This window comes from Cryptotermes secundus, unplaced genomic scaffold (genome assembly GCF_002891405.2).
Source record: "Cryptotermes secundus unplaced genomic scaffold, Csec_1.0 scaffold526, whole genome shotgun sequence".
NCBI lineage: Eukaryota > Metazoa > Arthropoda > Insecta > Blattodea > Kalotermitidae > Cryptotermes > Cryptotermes secundus.
Window position 1 is genome coordinate 476,448 of NW_019721013.1, and position 19,199 is coordinate 495,646.

Here is a 19,199-nt window from a genome sequence, read left to right on the forward strand (position 1 = left end):
CTACTCACCAAACTACACTGGCTACTTGGACGAAGATCTAAACTAACTCTAAACAACAAGCTCCTCATTTACAAAATCATCATCAAACCTGTGTGGACATATGGCATTCAACTATGGGGCTCTGCTTCGAACACCAACATTGCCATCTTTGAGCGATTTCAGTCTAAAGCTCTGCGTCTGCTAACGGACGCCCCTTGGTATGTCCCCAATGCCATCATCAGACACGATCTACAAATACCTACAGTTCAAGAAGAAATCAGTCGACTAAGTTCGAAATACAGATCACGGCTCAATATGCACATTAACCAAGAAGTGTCTCAACTCTCTGCACCCCCGCCTCTCCGCAGACTGAGAAGACATCTTCCACATGATCTCCCAAACAGATTTCTTGTATAATGTAGTATTATTATTTAGATCTTAAGTCCCTAGTTTGTAAGTATTCTCCCACAAATCATACCAGACTTTATCTACTGCACAAGGAGCACCGCTAATGAGCGGTATTCTACACGTTCTTTTTCTTTCCTTGTCACATCATTATGCTAAATGTATTAACTCAGATTGCATAATAAATATGGGAGTCTAAAAAAAAAAAAATTTCCAATTGCAAAGCGTCGAATGGCAGGGCATTCAGTGCACAATGAACTGAACGTGAACGGGAACGTCAGTAGTCTAGGGGTACAGGATTTCCCTGGAGGAACTAAGGAAAACCAAGAAAGCCGCTAGAATAATCTGAGTTCCAGACGAGATTCGGAGCGGTCATCTCGTTAATAGATTTTACAAGCATTATTGCTTCAGCGAAGTCGTGCGCCTTCAAGTTATTGTGGCATGTAGACCTACTGCTAGGCAACGACCGCGAAATATATAGTTATACAATTGCCCTTGCTAAATAATGGCTCTGTAAATAACGGTCGTTGTTAGTTAAAGGCGGCAACAACCACTCACGAAACAATAGAAGAGTTTTTGGAAGCGGTGTTCTCTGTGCGGTAGGTTCCGAGGCTCTATAAAGAGGGCCAGCTGTCAGTAGAAGAGAGTCTTGAGACGGCAGTGAAAAGAGTAGGAGTGTGCCGTGGGACGTCTGCCAGCCTGGGAGTTAATCAGTTGGAGCAATGAGTTCGCTGTGTGACAGTCGCCGGCCAATAAGACGTGGATACGGAAGTTGAGAACACTACAGCGTTGGAAGCCGTTACCAGTTGACAACCGGTGAAGGCACAGGAGACTGAGAAAACTTAGTACGTGCTGTAGTGTCCTGCAGAGTGTGTGAATTAGAGATAACACTATAGTTGGTTGTAGTCACGGATCTGTAAGAGTTCATTATTTCCAATTACTAATCCGAACCCTGTCTATAGTCACTCAATCACGCGACAGTATTGAAAAGGACGTTTCATACTGGACTAATGTACTTTAATGACACGGAAATAAATGCCTGAGGAATAACACGCGTTTCCTTTTTGGTTTGCAACGTCTATTCGAAACATTTCTCTGTCCGATAAATATTAAATGCATTAACTTGAGATGTGCGAAGAAATTCGAGTAATTATTTATGTGAAATATCCGTCACTGTTGCCAGATTGTAACTGAAAATAAACTGTGTAAAAAAATTTAGTACAATCGCGAAATACCAGATTTAATGAAAACCCGTTCAGCGGTTCTCGGGTTGTTACGTGGCGAAGGTAACCGTAGCAGTTACGTAATTTCACGTTGTGAACGTGCCCACAACGAAATAGAAGCAAATTTTTCAGACGCCCGCTTAGTAAGCTGCTAGGTTCTCTCGACAGCATCTTCATATTTCAACCTGTGGATGTACGCGCCAATATGTGACATCACGTGCAGCAATAGCGCCCCGACGCCTTCTCAGATTGATCGCCTAATGGCTGGTCATGTCTGCACGGAAACATGGAGTTTCCATTTCGATATGCGACGTGATAAGACTTGGTGCCGGAGTCAGGCGTCCCGGCACTCAGTGAATATTAACAAGGCGCTGAAATTTAATGGAGAGTTTCCGTTTCCAGTCAGCAGATTAACAAATTCGTCATTTTACAAAGCCGTAACAATCATCTGATGATAATGATGACAGCGATGCAGCCGAATTGCCTTTGTGGTTTATTTAATTATCACCTCCAGGCCGAGAGTCGAACCGAATACAAGTCTACAGCGTTACTGCCACGCTAACCCTCTCGGTTCGGGAGCGCAGAGGAGAACCTGTGGCCCTGAGAAGGAAACGTAAGGAGGGCCATGAAAACTGCAATACCGTCCTCAGTAAACTTTCACGGATGACTTGACAATAGACAATTCATAGTCAAAATTATGTTACGACCGACGGTCAATCGGCCAGTCTGTATTGGTTTCAAGCCCTCATCTGGGGCCCAAGACCACATTTTAATTACCGTCGGGCAGTTACGGTTTTGTTGATGTGGGACCCCCTCTCTGACGAGGGGATGTGTCTGTTATTTACAATTGCTGCTGGTCCTCTCCAGCGCAGTCATTCTCGGGTTCGAGTACCACGAGACTCATGACCATATTTAAATATCACAGATTAGAGACTCTCTTAACTTGGAGAGCCAGGTCCCCGTACTTATATCCCCAGCTACAGGGTTGTCCGGTTATACCCCCCGGCACTGATTTCCATTTTCGTCGCCTCCTACGACTCGCAGGGCTATGGTGGAGGTAATCGAACCCGTGTCCAAGAAAGGAATTTTGACAACAGCTCAATGTCAGAGTCAAAGTTACTTTACGACTGGCGGTTTTCCGCCAATCAGTTCGTCTTTGCGTCAGGCCCCTTGAGGCCAACGACCAGAGATTTTTTCCAACTGAACTCTTGCGGTAATAGTCCTTATGTAACATCCTCTCTGACGAGAAGATGGGTTTGTCTCTTATGAATATGCTTGGCCTTTCGTCAAGTGTACGTATCGCACATATAGCGTGTTATTGGAAATTCTTCCTTTTGCACTATGTACAAGTCCTGCTCTCTGTAAGTCCAGGCTTTGCAAGCCAGATCACGGTTGTCATACTCATGTTATGCTACAACGGCAGCTTAGTCACTTGAACGGTGGTAAGCTTGATCACCACCAAATTTAAGTCTCTTATATTTTCTATGCCTGGCTTCGCCCTGTCCTATACCGCGAATGTTTTCATTCTCAAATTTTATATGATTTCTGCTTGTCGCCTGCACAATTTTGTTATATAATCACACACGCACGGACGGTTGAAAGTCGTGTGCAATCGCGGACCGTTGTACACCTTGGAAAAGTTGGAACGGTGCAGAGAACCTTGTTTTACAGGCGCTGCAATTTTACGAGATCGGCGTGTGCCGGTAATGTCCAGGCGGGGCAAGCAGAAGTCATTACTGATTTGATCAGTAATGCGTGTTCTCTCATTGCCGGGGAAATAATGTGTCCACAGAGCTGTTCCCTAGCAACAGCTGTTACTTGGCAGTGGGGCTACATGTCACATATAATTCGCGTAAACTCTTACGCCGTATTGCAATGCTATATAGACCGTGAGGGCTTTACGTAAAAAACTACTATTTTAAAAACCGAATCGGTACTTGTTGAAATAATTTAACTATGAAAATAATTTAAGAATAATCTAAACTAATCGACGTGCTGTGTCGCACTTTTCATCTGGCTTGTGTTTTGTTTTTGTATTTCGTGGATGGCGTCTTGTTAGCCTAACTAGTTTCATGGGTATCCTATGAGAATATTGTACAATGCAAAGAACTTCCCTCCTAACTGAATCAGAGGCTTCGTCTTTGGATTGGGTGAGTCCACTTGGTACGTCGGCCACTTCTGGCCTATTGTACCAGCCCCGGATGATAGGTGAAGGTGATTGTGGAGCAATTGGTGGAATAAAGATTGGCAGGGGAAGCCGAAGTACTCGGAGCAAACCTGCCCCAGCGCCACTTTGTCCACCACAAATCCCACATGACTTGACCTGGCCTCGAATCAGGGCCGCCGCGGTGGGAAGCCAGCGAATAACCGCTTCAGCTATGGCACGGCCAACTCATAGGCTTTCTACGAATAGCTGATGTACTATTTCTTGGTGCTCCCATTTTTCTCCAGTATGTGACGAATGCAAAAGATCTGATCAGTAGTTGATCTGTTAAGTCGAATCCCACACTGATGATCCCCAATAATTTCATCTGTTTATGGACTTAACCTTGAGAGAGGGATATTGGATACAATTTTGTATGAAGTTGATAGCAGTTACATCCCCCGATAATTACAAAGTCAGTTTTATCACCCTTCTTGTGAACTGGTACAGTAATAGACTCCTTCCACTGATCAGGCAATTCTTCCTTCTTCCAAATAGAAGTAATTAGCTTATGGATTATTTTTGCTAGTGGGGTGGATTTAAGTCCCTTGTACTGCGGCCACTTCTGGTCTATTGTACCAGACCCAGATGATAGGTGAGCGTGATTGTGGAGCAATTGGTGGAATGAAGATTGGCAGGGGAAACCGAAGTACTCGGAGAAAACCTGCTCCAGCGTCACTTTGTCCACCACAAATCCCACTTGACCAGACCCGGGATCGAACCCTGGCAGCCGCGGTGGGAAGCCAGCGACTAACCGCTTGAGCTCCGGCGCGGCCCGGCTTATGGATCTTAGAACGTAATATTTCGTCTCCTGCTCGAATCAGTTCTGCCGGAATTTGATCACTACCTGGCGATTTTTTTCAACAGCAATTTCAATCACAAAGAAAACGAGCTCAGAAGTACTACGCACTTGCATCAGCCAAACATCACTAACCCAATTTGACTGATGAGTGTTGAATACAAATGTACAGAGGTCACAGTAGCTTCGTGGGTAAAAGGGCATAACATCGCGTTATGCTCATAATTTTAAACCTGAAACTACTACGGGTAAGTGGAAGGATTCCTCCTTAAACTAAACTAAGATTTATACATCTTCTTACAAAATCATATTGCAATGAAACCGTCGAGAAACGCACCTGGTGCCCGCAGAAACAGACCTGTGTTCTGTATTCCTTCATCTATCCAGCTTTTGTAAGGGAGTTTGAGAATCAGTCCGTCATACGAAAGAGGGCAACATTTGTGCACTTTCACATGAAATTTTACATCAATAGCCATTCGACGGAGAAGTTACATTTTAATAAATATTACAACCGCAGGAATGACCTAAAGTAAGGGAAACAGATCTGGTCATGGGACGTAAGGGGTCTATATACGATTTTAGTAGGAAAGCCAGAAGGAAAGAGACCACTATGAAGAACTAGACGTGAGTGGATAATACTAAAATGCATCTTAGAGAGATGGGTTGGAGTGGTATGGACTGAGTTCATCTGGCTCAGGATAGGGACAAATGGCGGGCTTTTGTGAACACGGTAATGAACTTTCTGGTTCTATAAAACATTTGGACGTTCTTGAGTAGCTGCACAACGGGCGGTTTCTCAGGAAAGGTTCAGCTCCATGAAGTTAGTTAGGTACATGTAGTTACCAATATGCCTTAAAAATTTTTGACTGACTATATCGGGCGTTCCTTGCAATTTGAGAAGGAACGTCTGATGTGCAGGTCATAACCGTCTCTCGGTGACCTGCCGTCAGCTCCTAAGCCAGTGGACGGATATTTTTTCTACCCGACACTGGAGAATTTCACTAGACGCGTCGGACCTGATGATCCACCGACGCCATTGATCTATAAAAATGACTACTTTACGTAAGGTCATAAATGGACTTCCCCACTTATCATACGATCCACTTCACAGACCTTGTTTTGACTCGAATTTGCATTGCCCCTTGCTTGTGTTTGCTGCAGCGCCTGTCCCGAATGTACCGGCTGCATACACGTTGTTGGATAAACTGCGAAGAAGGCAGTTCGGGTTTGTGTACTGCTCCTTCTGATCTTATTTGGTAAAGCAGATGATTAGCGACGGCCACAAACTCACCTCTGCCTTGGTGATGGCTGAAAAGTTGGGGCTGAGATAGTACTTGATCCCTTCGGCAGATCCTGGCAAAGTGACGCCCCTGACGAGCAGAATCAGCAGGACTGCGTACGGGAAGAGCGCCGTGAACCACACCACCTGCGGCATAAACAGGCCTGTTGTATTCTCTTCTTCTGTTTCCTAACATTACCACAGACTTTTCTGATGTGGAGATATCTATCCTAATGATCACATTGACACTAACATTTCCTGACGTGGAAATTTGTATCCTAACAATCTCATGGGCATTAAACTTTCTTGAAGTCGAGATTTCCATCCTTAGGTTCTCATGAACACTTAACATTTCCTGCAGTTGAGAATTCCATCTTAGATTCTCATGAACACTAACATTTCCTGAAGTTCAGAATTCCATCTTAGATTCTCGTGAACACTAACATTTCCTGACGTGGAGATTTCTCTCCTAAGGATCTCATGGACACTGACATTTCCTGACGTGGAGATTTCTCTCCTAAGGATCTCAAGGACACTGACATTTCCTGACGTGGAGATTTCTATCCTAATCATCTCATGAACACTAATATTTCCTGACGTGGAGATTTCTCTCCTAAGGATCTCATGGACACTGACATTTCCTGACGTGGAGATTTCTCTCCTAAGGATCTCAGGGGCACTGACATTTCCTGATGTGGAGATTTCTCTCCTAAGGATCTCAAGGACACTGACATTTCCTGATGTGGAGATTTCTATCCTAATGATTTCATGAACACTAACATTTCCTGACGTGGAGATTTGTATCCTAAGGATCTCATGGACACTGACATTACCTGACGTGGAGAATTCTATCCTAATGATCTCATGGACACTGACATTTCCTGACGTGGAGATTTCTCTCCTAAGGATCTCATGGACACTGACATTTCCTGACGTGGAGATTTCTCTCCTAAGGATCTCATGGACATTGACATTTCCTGATGTGGAGATTTCTAACCTAATGATCTCATGAGCACTAACATTTCCTGACGTGGAGATTTGTATCCTAAGGATCTCATGGACACTGACATTTCCTGACGTGGAGAATTCTATCCTAAGGATCTCATGGACACTGACATTTCCTGACGTGGAGATTTCTCTCCTAAGGATCTCATGGACACTGACATTTCCTGACGTGGAGATTTCTCTCCTAAGGATCCCATGGACACTGACATTTCCTGACGCGGAGATTTCTCTCCTAACGATCTCATGGACACTGACATTTCCTGATGTGGAGATTTCTGTCCTAATGATCTCATGAACACTAACATTTCCTGACGTGGAGATTTCTCTCCAAAGATCTCATGGACACTGACATTTCCTGACGTGGAGATTTCTGTCCTAAGGATCTCATGGACACTGACATTTTCTGACGTGGAGATTTGTATCCTAAGGATATCATGGACATTAACAATTCCTGACTTATTGATTCCTACTCTAACAATCCCTTGGACACTAACATTTCATGAAGTGGAGATTTCTATTCAAACGATCTCTTGGGCACTAAACTTTCCTGACCTTGAGACTTCTATCCTAACGATCTAACGGACACTAACCTTTCCTGACGTGGAGATTCCTTTCCAGAGGCTGAAGTAGCAGATGAAATACACAGCCAGAAGGCACAGCGCCATGTCCCACTTGATGGCCCCCAGATCGTGTAGTCCCGCACTTCGGTGCAGCTCGAGGATCGCTCGACTGTAGGTAAGGACAACAGAAAACATTGCTACAGTGTTCTGCGCGAACACGGGGATCCGTTCGCGTGTTCAGTTTGCTAGCCGCGGAGTCTACACCGTGGCACAGGCCTTCAGCCTAGCCTGCACCTGCACATCAGTAAGAGACTTCTCCCCAACACAAATGATGATGAGTCAATTCAATTCGTGTTTATTTACGTGCAAACTTAACAGCACAGAGGCCAATAACAAAGTTGGCACGAGTACATAAAAATACAGAAATAACTAAAAAACAGGATACAAATAAGACAGTCTATATAATAGCAATAAATTAATAATAATTCCAAGAAAAATTAAAGTTAGCATTAACAGGTGAGAAAAATTAAATAAGTACATTTCGAATGGTTATTTCATAATGTGATGAGAAAGGACAATACACATACATACACACATAGAAGTCAATAATAATAATAATAATAATAATATTAATAACCCAATTAATTCTAGTTTATTCGTGCGGCAGCTCAACATCCTAATTCAGTTCAATTCAATTCAATTCATGTTTATTTACATGCAACTTAACAGCAAAGAGGCCAAATGATGATGATGATGATGATAATGATAATGATAATGATGATAATAATAATAATAATAATAATGTCAGTCGATTCTCTATTTATTTATATGCCGAATCCGACACTCCAAGGGCCAAAGATAGGGTAAGTACTAATTAAAAAATAAAAAAACAAGTAATGAATAACAATAATAATAATAATATTGTAGCTTGTAGAGCCGTTACTGTGCGACGACCAGGAGAAAGGCCAGACCCCTTTCTAGACAACGGCTGGGTAAACATGTTCCCACAGCAACGAATGAACGCGCAACAATAAAGGTACATTTGGAAACGGGGGTTTCTACTCGATCCGTGCCGAGAAGTTATATAAGGAAGACAACTGGGATTGGAAATTTTCTAATGTGCACACCGGTCCGCGACTTGCACACAGTTTTCAACTTTCCGTATGTATACGACTATATAACAAAATTGTGCAGGCGACAAGCAGAAGTCATACAAAATCATGAGAATGAACAAGTTCGCGGTATGGGACAAGGTGAAGCCAGAGACAGAAAATGTAAGGGGCTTAAACTTGGTGGTGGTCAAGCTTACGACTGTTCAAATGACTAAGCTGCCGTTGTAGCATAAGATATGTAAGTGAGGCATGATCTCCTCTGTAAAACCTGTACTGACAGCGGACTTGTGTGTAGTGCAAAAGGAAAAATTTTCAATAACATGTTATATGTGAGAAATATACACTTAACGAAAGGCCAAGCGTATTCATAAAAGACAAACCCATCTTCTCGTAAGAGAGGATGTTACATAAGTACTATTATTGCAAGAGTTCAGTTGGAAAAATAAATTCTGGTCGTGGGCCTCAAGGGGCCTACGCCAAGACGAACTGATTGGCGGTAAACCGCCAGCCGTAAAGTAACTCTGATTCTGACTCTGACTCTGACTAAGTCAGTTCTGTATTGGGAGGTGTGGAGAAAATGGACAGAAGAAAAGAGTTCAGCTGAAAGGGGGACGCCGTTCAGAGACGACCTGAGCACGGAGGCAGATGTACAGCCTTTATTAGAAGCCGTTACCTGGAAACGTCTAGTACCACACTAAGAACACTAGACTGTGTCCTCTAGTGTACTGTAAAGTGTAGACATAGCAATAGTGTTATAGTTACTTGTAGTTACGACCTGTAAGTGGTCAATAAACCTATTCAGCAATCCAAAACCCCGTACAGTAGTGACACAGTAACACGTGAAAATAATAACAATAATAAAAACTGTAACATACAGCCAAAGATGACGAAAAGGTAGGCCTACAGTTAAGACGGAGAGAACGGCATAATGAAAATGATGATGATGATGATGATGATGACACCACCACCTCCGCCACCACCAACAGCCACACCCAGTAACGTATTTACAGAATCTGATGCGGTAAATATTTCTGACCCGAGATTTATTCGGTCCTGCGACCTTCCGCACAAGTCAGTGCACTGCGCTGCACTTCACTGTACAGTCACAAACTGCGCTCTCTGCTCAGCGCAGCACTGTCGCTTCCGGTCTGCGCAACTCCACCGCCCCGCGCAAGAACACTCCTTCTGCCCAACCACTGTGTGAGAAACGCTCCCAGGACAACAAACCTCACTGTGTGTGAGTAACACTTGAGGTACAACACATTTACCAGTACATTATGCAGTGCGTTCGGTTATGGAGGAAAGTTCGCAACACCGCTGAGCCGGCCCAACATTCCTCACAGATTGCTGCTGTAACTGCTGATAGCAGAATGAGTCATTAGCTCTGACAAACGCGCGCCGTTACAGTTACAGAAGAAATCTGTGAGGAATATCGGGCCCTGTCAACGGTGGTGGAAAGTTTATCCCTTGATTGAACGCCCTGTATTATCACTTACTTGAAGTACTCCGAAGCTGCGGAAGTGAATTTAGTGTAATTATTCGTGTCCTCACTGATGACGCTGATCGGCCCAGAGAGATGGCGCTCGGTGGTGTCGCCGACGCCGACGCTGAAGCTGCCGTTGCGATGTGATTCCCCGGTCCAGGCATTCAGCTCAAACTGTAACAGCAACAGGGCATCAGCCACCCACACTAACGTTTATCGTGGTTTCCTCAGTCGCTCCACCCCCCCAAAAAATGCGCCCAAATCACTTGCTGATCATCCCTCTCCCAAATTCTTACAGCCAACTCCTAATTGTGAAGCCGATAGTTAATTCAGCTGGTCCAGAAATTTCCCACCCTTTATCGTATTCACAACACGTCGCTACAGGACCCTATCCTGAGCCAGATGAATCCTGTCCACATCACAACATCGTATAGTTGTGCATGTTAATATTTCGCATTAAATGGAGGTGAGTGGTTACCTTCACGTCCCTGCAACTTTACCCGCGGAGGTTTTGACTAGACAGGGCCCTAATTGGGCCTCCGAACCGGTCTAAACGCTGAGGATGAGAGACAAATCTGTTGCCTCTGGCGGGAATCGAAGCCCAGTTCCTTGATCTTCCAGCCTGTGACCCGTTACTATACCGACTGAGATATCCTGATATAAATCTACCAGACTACACGTCGTCACATAGCGGAAGATAATCTTCTCTCTAGCACGAGGGAGGTCGTTAAATAGGTCACAAATGAATATAAGGCGGAAAACATACAATATTCGACTTGGAGAAAAAAAATATCTCTCGACATATCCTCCACCAACATCGATACACTTTATCCCATCGCTTTACCAGTGCGCCGAAACCTGCAGAATAGAAGTCTTTTGACTGTTGTCTCAGCCACTTCCGCACCTTCGTTTCAATCTCTTCGTTATCAGCGAAAATTTGCCACGCAGTTGTGAACAGCTTTACGTCACAAACACTTCCCACCGTAAACAGGAAACATTTATCGAAGAATATCTTTTGCATTGAGCCCTTTTTACCCCACAAAAAACGCACAACAGAACGCTGCTCTTCGGTAGTACAATTCGAAAGCACGGTCGCCATTTTGACTACTGAAACCAGCCCCTCAGTATTGGCATGCGCCTCTGCTACCTGGACTGTCATGAAGCTGGACTATGCTGCTACCTAGTGATACACATAGACAGTTTATTACGTCCATCATATCTGTTGCTCTTCATTTGTGACCTATTCACTGACTCCCTGCTATCATCCCCCACCCCCACCTAAATCTACTGTCAAATAAGCGCCCGAACGGGATGGCGTGGCTGTTGAGGTGTTCAGTTCGATACCGGCTATCCCGACTAAGGATTTTCATGGTACTCGTAAGCACCCTCAGGCAAATCCTGTCACAGTACTTGCAAGACTCACCGGTCTGCAGAGAGGGGTGTTCCAGGAGTTGTCGCACGTCGTCCACGGCAGAAGACTGCTGAAGGAGGCGAAGAAGTACCTGAGAGCCCACGCGATGATGACGTTGTAGTAGAAGTCGACATAGAAAGCGATGAGCACCACTGCGTATCCGATACCTGCGACACACAAAGCGAGATCTGCTCAGCTAGGCGTCGTGACAAGCAGTACAGATGCCAGTCGGGGCGTCGGCTTAGAAATATCTAAATACGCGTTCTACTTGAGCTTCACAAAAGTAAGTACGCACTTCCGTGCTGCCTTGCAGTTCGAATACAGACGTTTCGGAGGAATATATCACCTCCACCTTGCCTGCTTCTGCTGGCTTCTTGCTTTTGCCTTACTCTTTGACCCTGAATGTAGATGCAATATGTTCCTCCAATATATCGGGCTATTTAGCTAATTTAGTGACTACAGACGGGGTTTGGATTGCTAATCGGATTTGCTAAACTCTGACAACTCGTAACTACAAGTAAGGATTATGCTCTAACTGTTCTACACATTTCACAAATCACTATAGGACACAATATGTCTTCACTAGCCGTTGCTCTTTAGTGGCTTCTAAAGGAGAGCGTTCCCCTTCCTCTGTGTTCCCGGGCTGTCCCCGGTCTCGGCTATCAGCCTCTCACAGGAACAACTCACAACAACTGAACTCAGCGGTTATCTAACTCACTGTAGCTAAAGCAAGAAAAGAGAAGAAGAGAAAGAAGAAGAAGAAGAAGTGGGGGTGGTAGTGAGAGACACTGCATTGGCGGGGGGGAGTAAGAAACTATATCTCCAATTTTGAAGGTTCACAGGCAGTGCCCGCTTGTCCTTCTGGTAAAGATAGAACATATGACCGGATTTTTTTTTTATTTTGCTAACATTGAGAGGGCTATATTAGGGCGAAATTTTGATGTTATCAATGGGAGGGCTGCATGTGAGGCATGCACTGCAACGTGGAATTTGGATACCAACTCAGCATTTGCTCTAGGACCGAGGAAAACCACGGAAAACCTTGGTCGAGCTGGCCGGTCGCAGGACCTTCCGGATGCAAACTGACTTCTAGCCACTTCTAGTCCGGCATTAAATGGGCGAACCCTAATATTAGACCCTATCTGTGCTGTTGCTTTATTTCAAAAGTTAGAGAGAGATAAAGAGAGAAAGAAGAAAGAAAGAAAGAAAGAAAGAAAGAAAGAAAGAGCATCGATTATAAGAAGGGTCCCAGGCTTTGCCCGCTCGTCCTTCTGGTAAGAGTAAAGTGAAAGTGTAGGCGTTAAGATGATTAGAAGCAACGACTTGAGAGAGTTGAGAGAGAGGGGCCGCGGAGCTTTTAATTTAAAGAATTAGAGTTTACGTGTATAATTTTGGTAATTTTGACAGCAAGGGACCGTAATTTTGATGAATTTAAATCGGGAGGGCTGCATGAGAAGCATGCAGTAGCAACTTTGAATTTGGGAACCATCTCAGCATTTGCTTACAAGACAGAGGAAAACCAAGAAAACCTGTGTCGAGATGGCCGGTCGCAGGACCTTCCGGATACGCACTGACTTCTAGCCAGCGGTCCGGCGAACAAAACAGACGGGCGATTCCCTAACGTTTCCCTAACATGTGTGCTTAATGCTTTATTGTTAAAGTTTACAGTGCGTACATGTCAATCACCAATCACAATACACTGGTTAATTTACAATTTCAATACATTTCGAAATACAACAAAACAGTTTGTGTCTATCATCTTGATCCACTGCAGTCGTCACCTCTTCAGTTGGGCTGTCATGTTGGTTCAGCGTCCAGCGTAGAGATTAGCTCTTGGTGCTGCTAGAAGACCGAGTACTCCGGTATTCCTTCTGATGATTAGCCGCCTGCAATGAGGAGCACTCCGCTCATATAAGTGATTCAGGGTATTTTTATGGAAGGGGGAGGGTGAGTGTGTGTGAGGTCAAGGTGTGATATCGATTGGATGCTTCACAACACAAGATCAGTCCGTCAACAGGGTCGCGGCCTTTTGTGTTTATCGTGGATTGGATTGTACTGGCCTAACTGTCTTATTTGAGAGTTGTCACTAAGCTGACTTTTTAAATATAATTTTGTGGCTATTCTACTAACATGTGTTTGAATAGTCTCAATCCCTGTCTGTTCATGAAGTGTATCGATGGGCGTTACCCTTGGGAGTTTCGTAATAATTCGTAAAACCTTGTTCTGAAATAATTGGAGTTTATTAATATGTGTTTTGGCCGCATAACCCCAGGCAGGGGCTGCATACATCAGAATTGACCTTATTAGAGACTTATAAATTGTTAGGGCCAGATTAATATTGATGGGGGAGGACTTGTTCAAAATGGGATGCAGTTGCCTGAGCCTATGGTTGGTTTTGCACAAGGACCTATTTATGTGTGCCCTGTAGATAAGTTTTGAGTCTAGTATGACACCCAGGTAGTTTATTCGATTTGTTCAATTAATATTTGTGTGAAATTTTTAAGTAGAGACGGAGCAACACGGAAGTGACTCCACCGCTTGGAAAATAACGTTGTCGAGCATTTATTGTATTTATTTTGATTCTCCACTTGCTAAACCAGGGTTGTAAAATTTTGATGGCATCGTTTAGCTTTCTTATAGCTAATTGTGTGTTGTCAGATCGAGCTGTGACACACGTATCGTCAGCATTCATTGAGACTGCCACATTGTTGTCGTTTTCAATGCATGGTAAATCATTTATATCAATGTTAAACAGTGTAGGCCCTAAGGGACTGCCCTGGGGGACTCCTGCTTGAATAGGACGTCTGCTAGATTCGGAATTACCATGAACAACTGTGAAGGACTTGCTGTGGAGGTAGCTATGCAGCATGTGTATAAAGTGAGCAGGAACTCCTGCCTTAACAAGTTTTGAGATGAGCCCGGTTATCCACACCTTGTCAAAGGCCCGCTCGATATCCAAAAACAGGGCGATTGTTGATTTGTTATTATTTAACCGATGGGTAATGCGTTCAATAAGCCGCAACAAGGCGTGAGTTGTGGAGTGACCTTTCTTAAAGCCGTATTTGTCCTCCCTGATTAAATTTAATTTCTTTAAAATAAAATGTAGTCTTTTGAGTAATACTTTTTCAAAAAGCTTTGCTAGGGAATTTAATAAGCTAATTGGCCTGTAGTTAAGGGGAGAGGAGTGATCCTTGTTCGGTTTTGGAAGCATGATAATTTTTGCGAGTTTCCAATGATCTGGAAAGTAACTGATTGTTATGCACGAGTTATAAATTGTGGCCAGGAATCTAAGGGCCATTTTTGGGAGGTTCTNCCATCAGGGCTAGAGGCTTTGCGAGATTTCAAGTGTCGGATCAATCAGTCGATTTCATGGGAATTTGTTTTTNATTTAGGAAACTTATGACGGTGTGTTCTGTAGTTTTCGAGAACTGTGGGTTTCGATCTGGGTTGGTTGTAAATATTTCCTGTAAAGTGTCTGCGAATAAGTTCACCTTTTCTTGTTGTGTAACTGCCGATTTGTTATTCAGACTCAAAGGAGGGATGTTGCTATAGGCATTAGTTAAGTGTTTGGTGATCCTCCACGTGTCTTGGATATTACTTGTGTCCAGTCTTTGGAGTGCGTGATGCCAGTTATTGCAGAGTTAATTTTTGATCGCCTTATCTATTTGTTGTTTTAGAGAGTTTATACGGGGCCGCAGGGAAATATTGTGCGTCCTCTGCCAGAGAGTGCGGAGTTTATTACGTTCCTGAATTAACAGACGTGTGGAGGGTGAAATTTGCATAGATCTGGAGTTTCTAGTTCTGACGGGGATTGATTTCTGAATAGCTGTATGCACTACATCGGTAAAGTGAGACACAGCTTTGTCGATTTGATCTGCTATAGGATTATGTGAGAGTAGTTTGGAATTTAGGTTGCTGTGTATGCAGCTTCGAAAATATTCCCAATTTGCCTCCTTGTATACATAAGTGCTTAACCATACTAGCACTTGGGTAAACTCACCAACCCTAACATGCCAGTACGTCCCGCCCGAAAGAGTTTGAGGGAGCTCTGTTAGGTGGGCCGGCCCCCCCCCCTACCTAGCCCTGGAGATATGAGGACCTCCTTGCAGCTTAGTGGGTGGTTGATTAACCCTAGCTTACTTGGGCCCTAGAATAATCGCTAATCAGGGAAAATGAACACTTAAGTGGGGCACACGCCCCGGTGCAGAGCCGGGATCCACCGAATCGCCCCAATCGGGTAGAGTGGGCCCAGGCAAGTTACCCCGGCGTGCGTTAACACCGCAAGGTTTCAGCCGAGGGAACTCCGCCTGTAGAACTCGACGTTTGCTGGCGACGGGATGTAGAATGCTTCGACGTGTGAGGCCGGTAGTACGGCACTCGCACGGTTTCTTGCCGGTCCCACGGTGGGTCAAGGCTGATGGCTGGACCGTAAACTTTTACGATGCTTCCTACCTGGAGCCTCACAGCAGACTGATTATTTCAAAAGTTGGTGGAGTTTCGCACTGTGTGGGCAGAGAGAGAGAGAGAGAAGAAGTGGTGGTCGTAGTGAGAGACACTACATTGGCGGGGGGGGGGAGAAAATATATCTCCGATTTTGAAGGTTCCCAGGCAGTGCCCGCTTGTCCTTCTGGTAAAGATAGAGCATATGATCGGATTTTGTTCTGAACCTGTCCTGCGTATACCATCTAGGCACGGACCGCGCAGAAAACATTTGGTTGCGGGCTGCTGCCTAGTAACGGCTATTGTATAGTTGTTTATTTCGCGGTCGTTGCCTAGCAACGGGACTACATGCCAAAGTATTGCAATATAAAGCGTGTGCTGGAGTCTTGCTATCAGAACGCAGCACAGAACCAGAACATGTAGACAGGCACTAAATCCTACTAAACTGCGGAGAAGTGAAAATGTTCTGGAACAAGACATTACATTCATGAAGAGAGCCAGAACGGGTTAAATCCGAGATGTGATGGTTACCATTCAGTTCAGAATCTTTTGTCTTCTCGCCTGCTGTGTGAAGACGTAAAGATCGAAATGTATAAAATCAATATTTTACCTGTTGTTTTTTACGGGTGTTAAACGTGGTCTCTCACATTGAAGGGACAATACAGACTGAGGAACCTTGGGGTGAGGCCGCTGTGGGGAGCTGAGAGGGAGGAAGTGACAGGAGACTGAAGCGAGATGACGTGTTTATGAGCTTCATAATTTGTACTCTTCTCTCTAGAGAATGTAGTTCTCCTTGGTTATCTGAGACTCGATCTGCAATTCAGGAAGTTCTCCAAATCTTAAGGAATTCTGGGGTTTATGTCGTGGTCACACGCGGCCGCCGAGACCTTCTGCAACACATCGTGCTGTCCCGGTGTCTTGTGGGATGGACGGACATGACGAAAGCAGTAGTAGTTTTTGGGTTTAAGAGGTCGGACGAATAACAATCTTGAATATAAACTTCGGTCAAAATCGGTCCACCGGTTTTCGAGTTACAAGATGACGCGTGGGAAAAGTCCACTTCCTCTAATTATCTCGCGGATCTGTAAGATCTTCAGAAACGGTAGGTAAAGCTAAAGAGAGACCTATAGGGTTGTGAGACGTCAGGGCTCCTACATTTTCTGAACAATCCGCGATGGGGGACATCTTTACACGGTGGTTGCCTTTTATCTCCCGGAAGATTCCCGGTACTCATTTCTGTTTGAGGCTGAGCCGATCACAGACCCGTAATGCGGTTGAAGGGTTAAATCCATTCAAATGAAGTTATCGTGAATCGAACCCGCAACTTCCCATCTTGTAGCATAGTGCCTCAACTGCGTGCTTCTGCAGAAAAGGTTACGTACTGGACATAAAGGTGTACGCAGGATTTTAGGTTCTCACCACCGGTGGTTATGTAGAGTTCTGTCTTCTGAGATGTAGAGCCGTGCAGTGCGTGGAAAACCCAACCGATGTTTCAGACGAAAATGGTGCCTCCAACTTCAGGGATGAAGTATAAAACAAACATGAAGCATGTCCCAGAGGACAGAACTCCTGCGCAACTGTTGTCTGAAACAATTTACCCTATGAAAAATAAACGGTTAGCGAGCGATGCCCGAGATGCACGCAGACATAAACGCCCGTCCTAGTGTAAAGCGTTCGTTACTGCCGTCGATGTGCGAGTTACTGTGTTACTGTGAGTGTCTGCACTAAGTAGCGTCCATTGCTTCTACGAATGATCAGCGATGAATTGTAAAGAATTCAGAAGGAATAGAACGACTGAGGAAAACCATGCTGTCCGGTGTTCCAGTCGAGAATTCAACGGAGCATCCGCTAGTACAGCGATGGCCAACTGGCGGCCCGCGACTTGATTTACTCCGGCCCCCTGCCAAGTCTCAGGTTTATTTTCAAAAATCTTAACTTCACAGCTGTATTGGCATAGAATTCAGTTTTTAATAGGACGTTTCATTAGCGTACAGCATTTTGCAATTGACTGTATACGTTCTTACTGAGTTGGACAGTTCAAACGGTTTTCTAATAACTGTGTTCATGTCATGGAAATTCAAAGTTCCCCAACCCTACTTCTGTAGGGAGATGACACTGAAGGGAAGACCGTAGTGGTGAAGGATTTATGACACCTTCAAAATAATAACCATTCCCAGCTTGCTCGCGGCGATGGGATGTTTACCGTTTCTCTCGGCATCCTGGCCTTTGTTAAGTGCCAGTTTTAGCAGAAATGTCTCCCAGTTAGTGCGATTTTAGAAAGTGAAGTGTGATTACGGAGTGTGAGTGTAGAACTGTTTTTAAATTAAAATTGTGTTTGAAGTTATTGTGAGTGATACAGCATGTCAAATAGTAAATTGAGAAAAGTTGATAGCGAAAATAGGGCGTTCAAATCTGAGTGGGAACATGACTATTTTTTTATATTAAATAAAGACCACAAGCCACAGTGTTTAGTATGTTTTCAAGTGCTAGCAGTTTTAAAGGAGTACAACCTAAAGAGGCATTACATGACAAATCATAAACAGAAGTTCGGAAAACACTCTTGTGAATCAAGGAAAGTAGTCTGCGATCAGTTAAAGAAAAAACTTTTCCAGCAGAAATCTCTTTTTACCAATGAAACAAAACAACAAGAAGAAGCTTTGCTGGCTTCTTATTTCGTGACATATGAATTAATGAAAGCTAAAAAAGCGTTAAGTGATGGTGAATTAATTAAGAACTGTGCGATAAAGATGGCAGAAGCTTTCAATGAAAATAAGGTAGGAAACAAATTTCAAACAGTGCCCCTTTCAAAACAGACTGTTACTAGGAGGCTGGAAGATATTAGCAACCAGATATCTAATAATGTGAAAGACATTATCGCTAATTGTTCCTATTTCTCAATTGCTCTCGACGAAAGCACAGATGTTTCGGATACTAATCAGTTGCTGATATTTGTTCGTGCAATTAAGGAAGATTTTACAATTTTCGAAGAGTTGTTAAAAGTGTGCTCTTTACACAGCACAACTAGAGGTGTCGATATTTTTAACGCTGTTAAGAGTGCAGTGGAGGAATTCGGTGGTTTTGAAAAATTGTCCTCCATAGTAACAGATGGCGCTAAATCAATGACAGGGACAATAAGCGGTTTTGTTGGATTTTTAAGACAGAATAAAATTACTGTACCTACCTTGCATTGTATTATACATCAGGAGGCTCTATGTGCCAAATCAATTAAACTGTCTACCACCATGGCTACTGTCACAAAAATTACTAATTTGATCAGAGGAGGAAATCGATCACTCACTC

At 44.0% G+C, this 19,199-nt stretch overlaps 1 protein-coding gene across 1 annotated transcript in view; it reads right to left on the bottom strand.

Moving 5' to 3' along the window:
- LOC111875251 (sodium-dependent dopamine transporter) overlaps nucleotides 1-19,199 on the bottom strand; it is an 88,608-nt gene that overhangs the window by 20,260 nt on the left and 49,149 nt on the right. The window contains exons 4-7 of the mRNA XM_023871323.2: nucleotides 11,472-11,626; nucleotides 10,062-10,222; nucleotides 7,484-7,622; nucleotides 5,901-6,035 (exon numbers count right to left, since the gene is read on the bottom strand). Coding sequence (XP_023727091.1) covers nucleotides 5,901-6,035; nucleotides 7,484-7,622; nucleotides 10,062-10,222; nucleotides 11,472-11,626 — 590 coding nt within the window. The remainder of the gene's footprint in view (nucleotides 1-5,900; nucleotides 6,036-7,483; nucleotides 7,623-10,061; nucleotides 10,223-11,471; nucleotides 11,627-19,199) is intronic.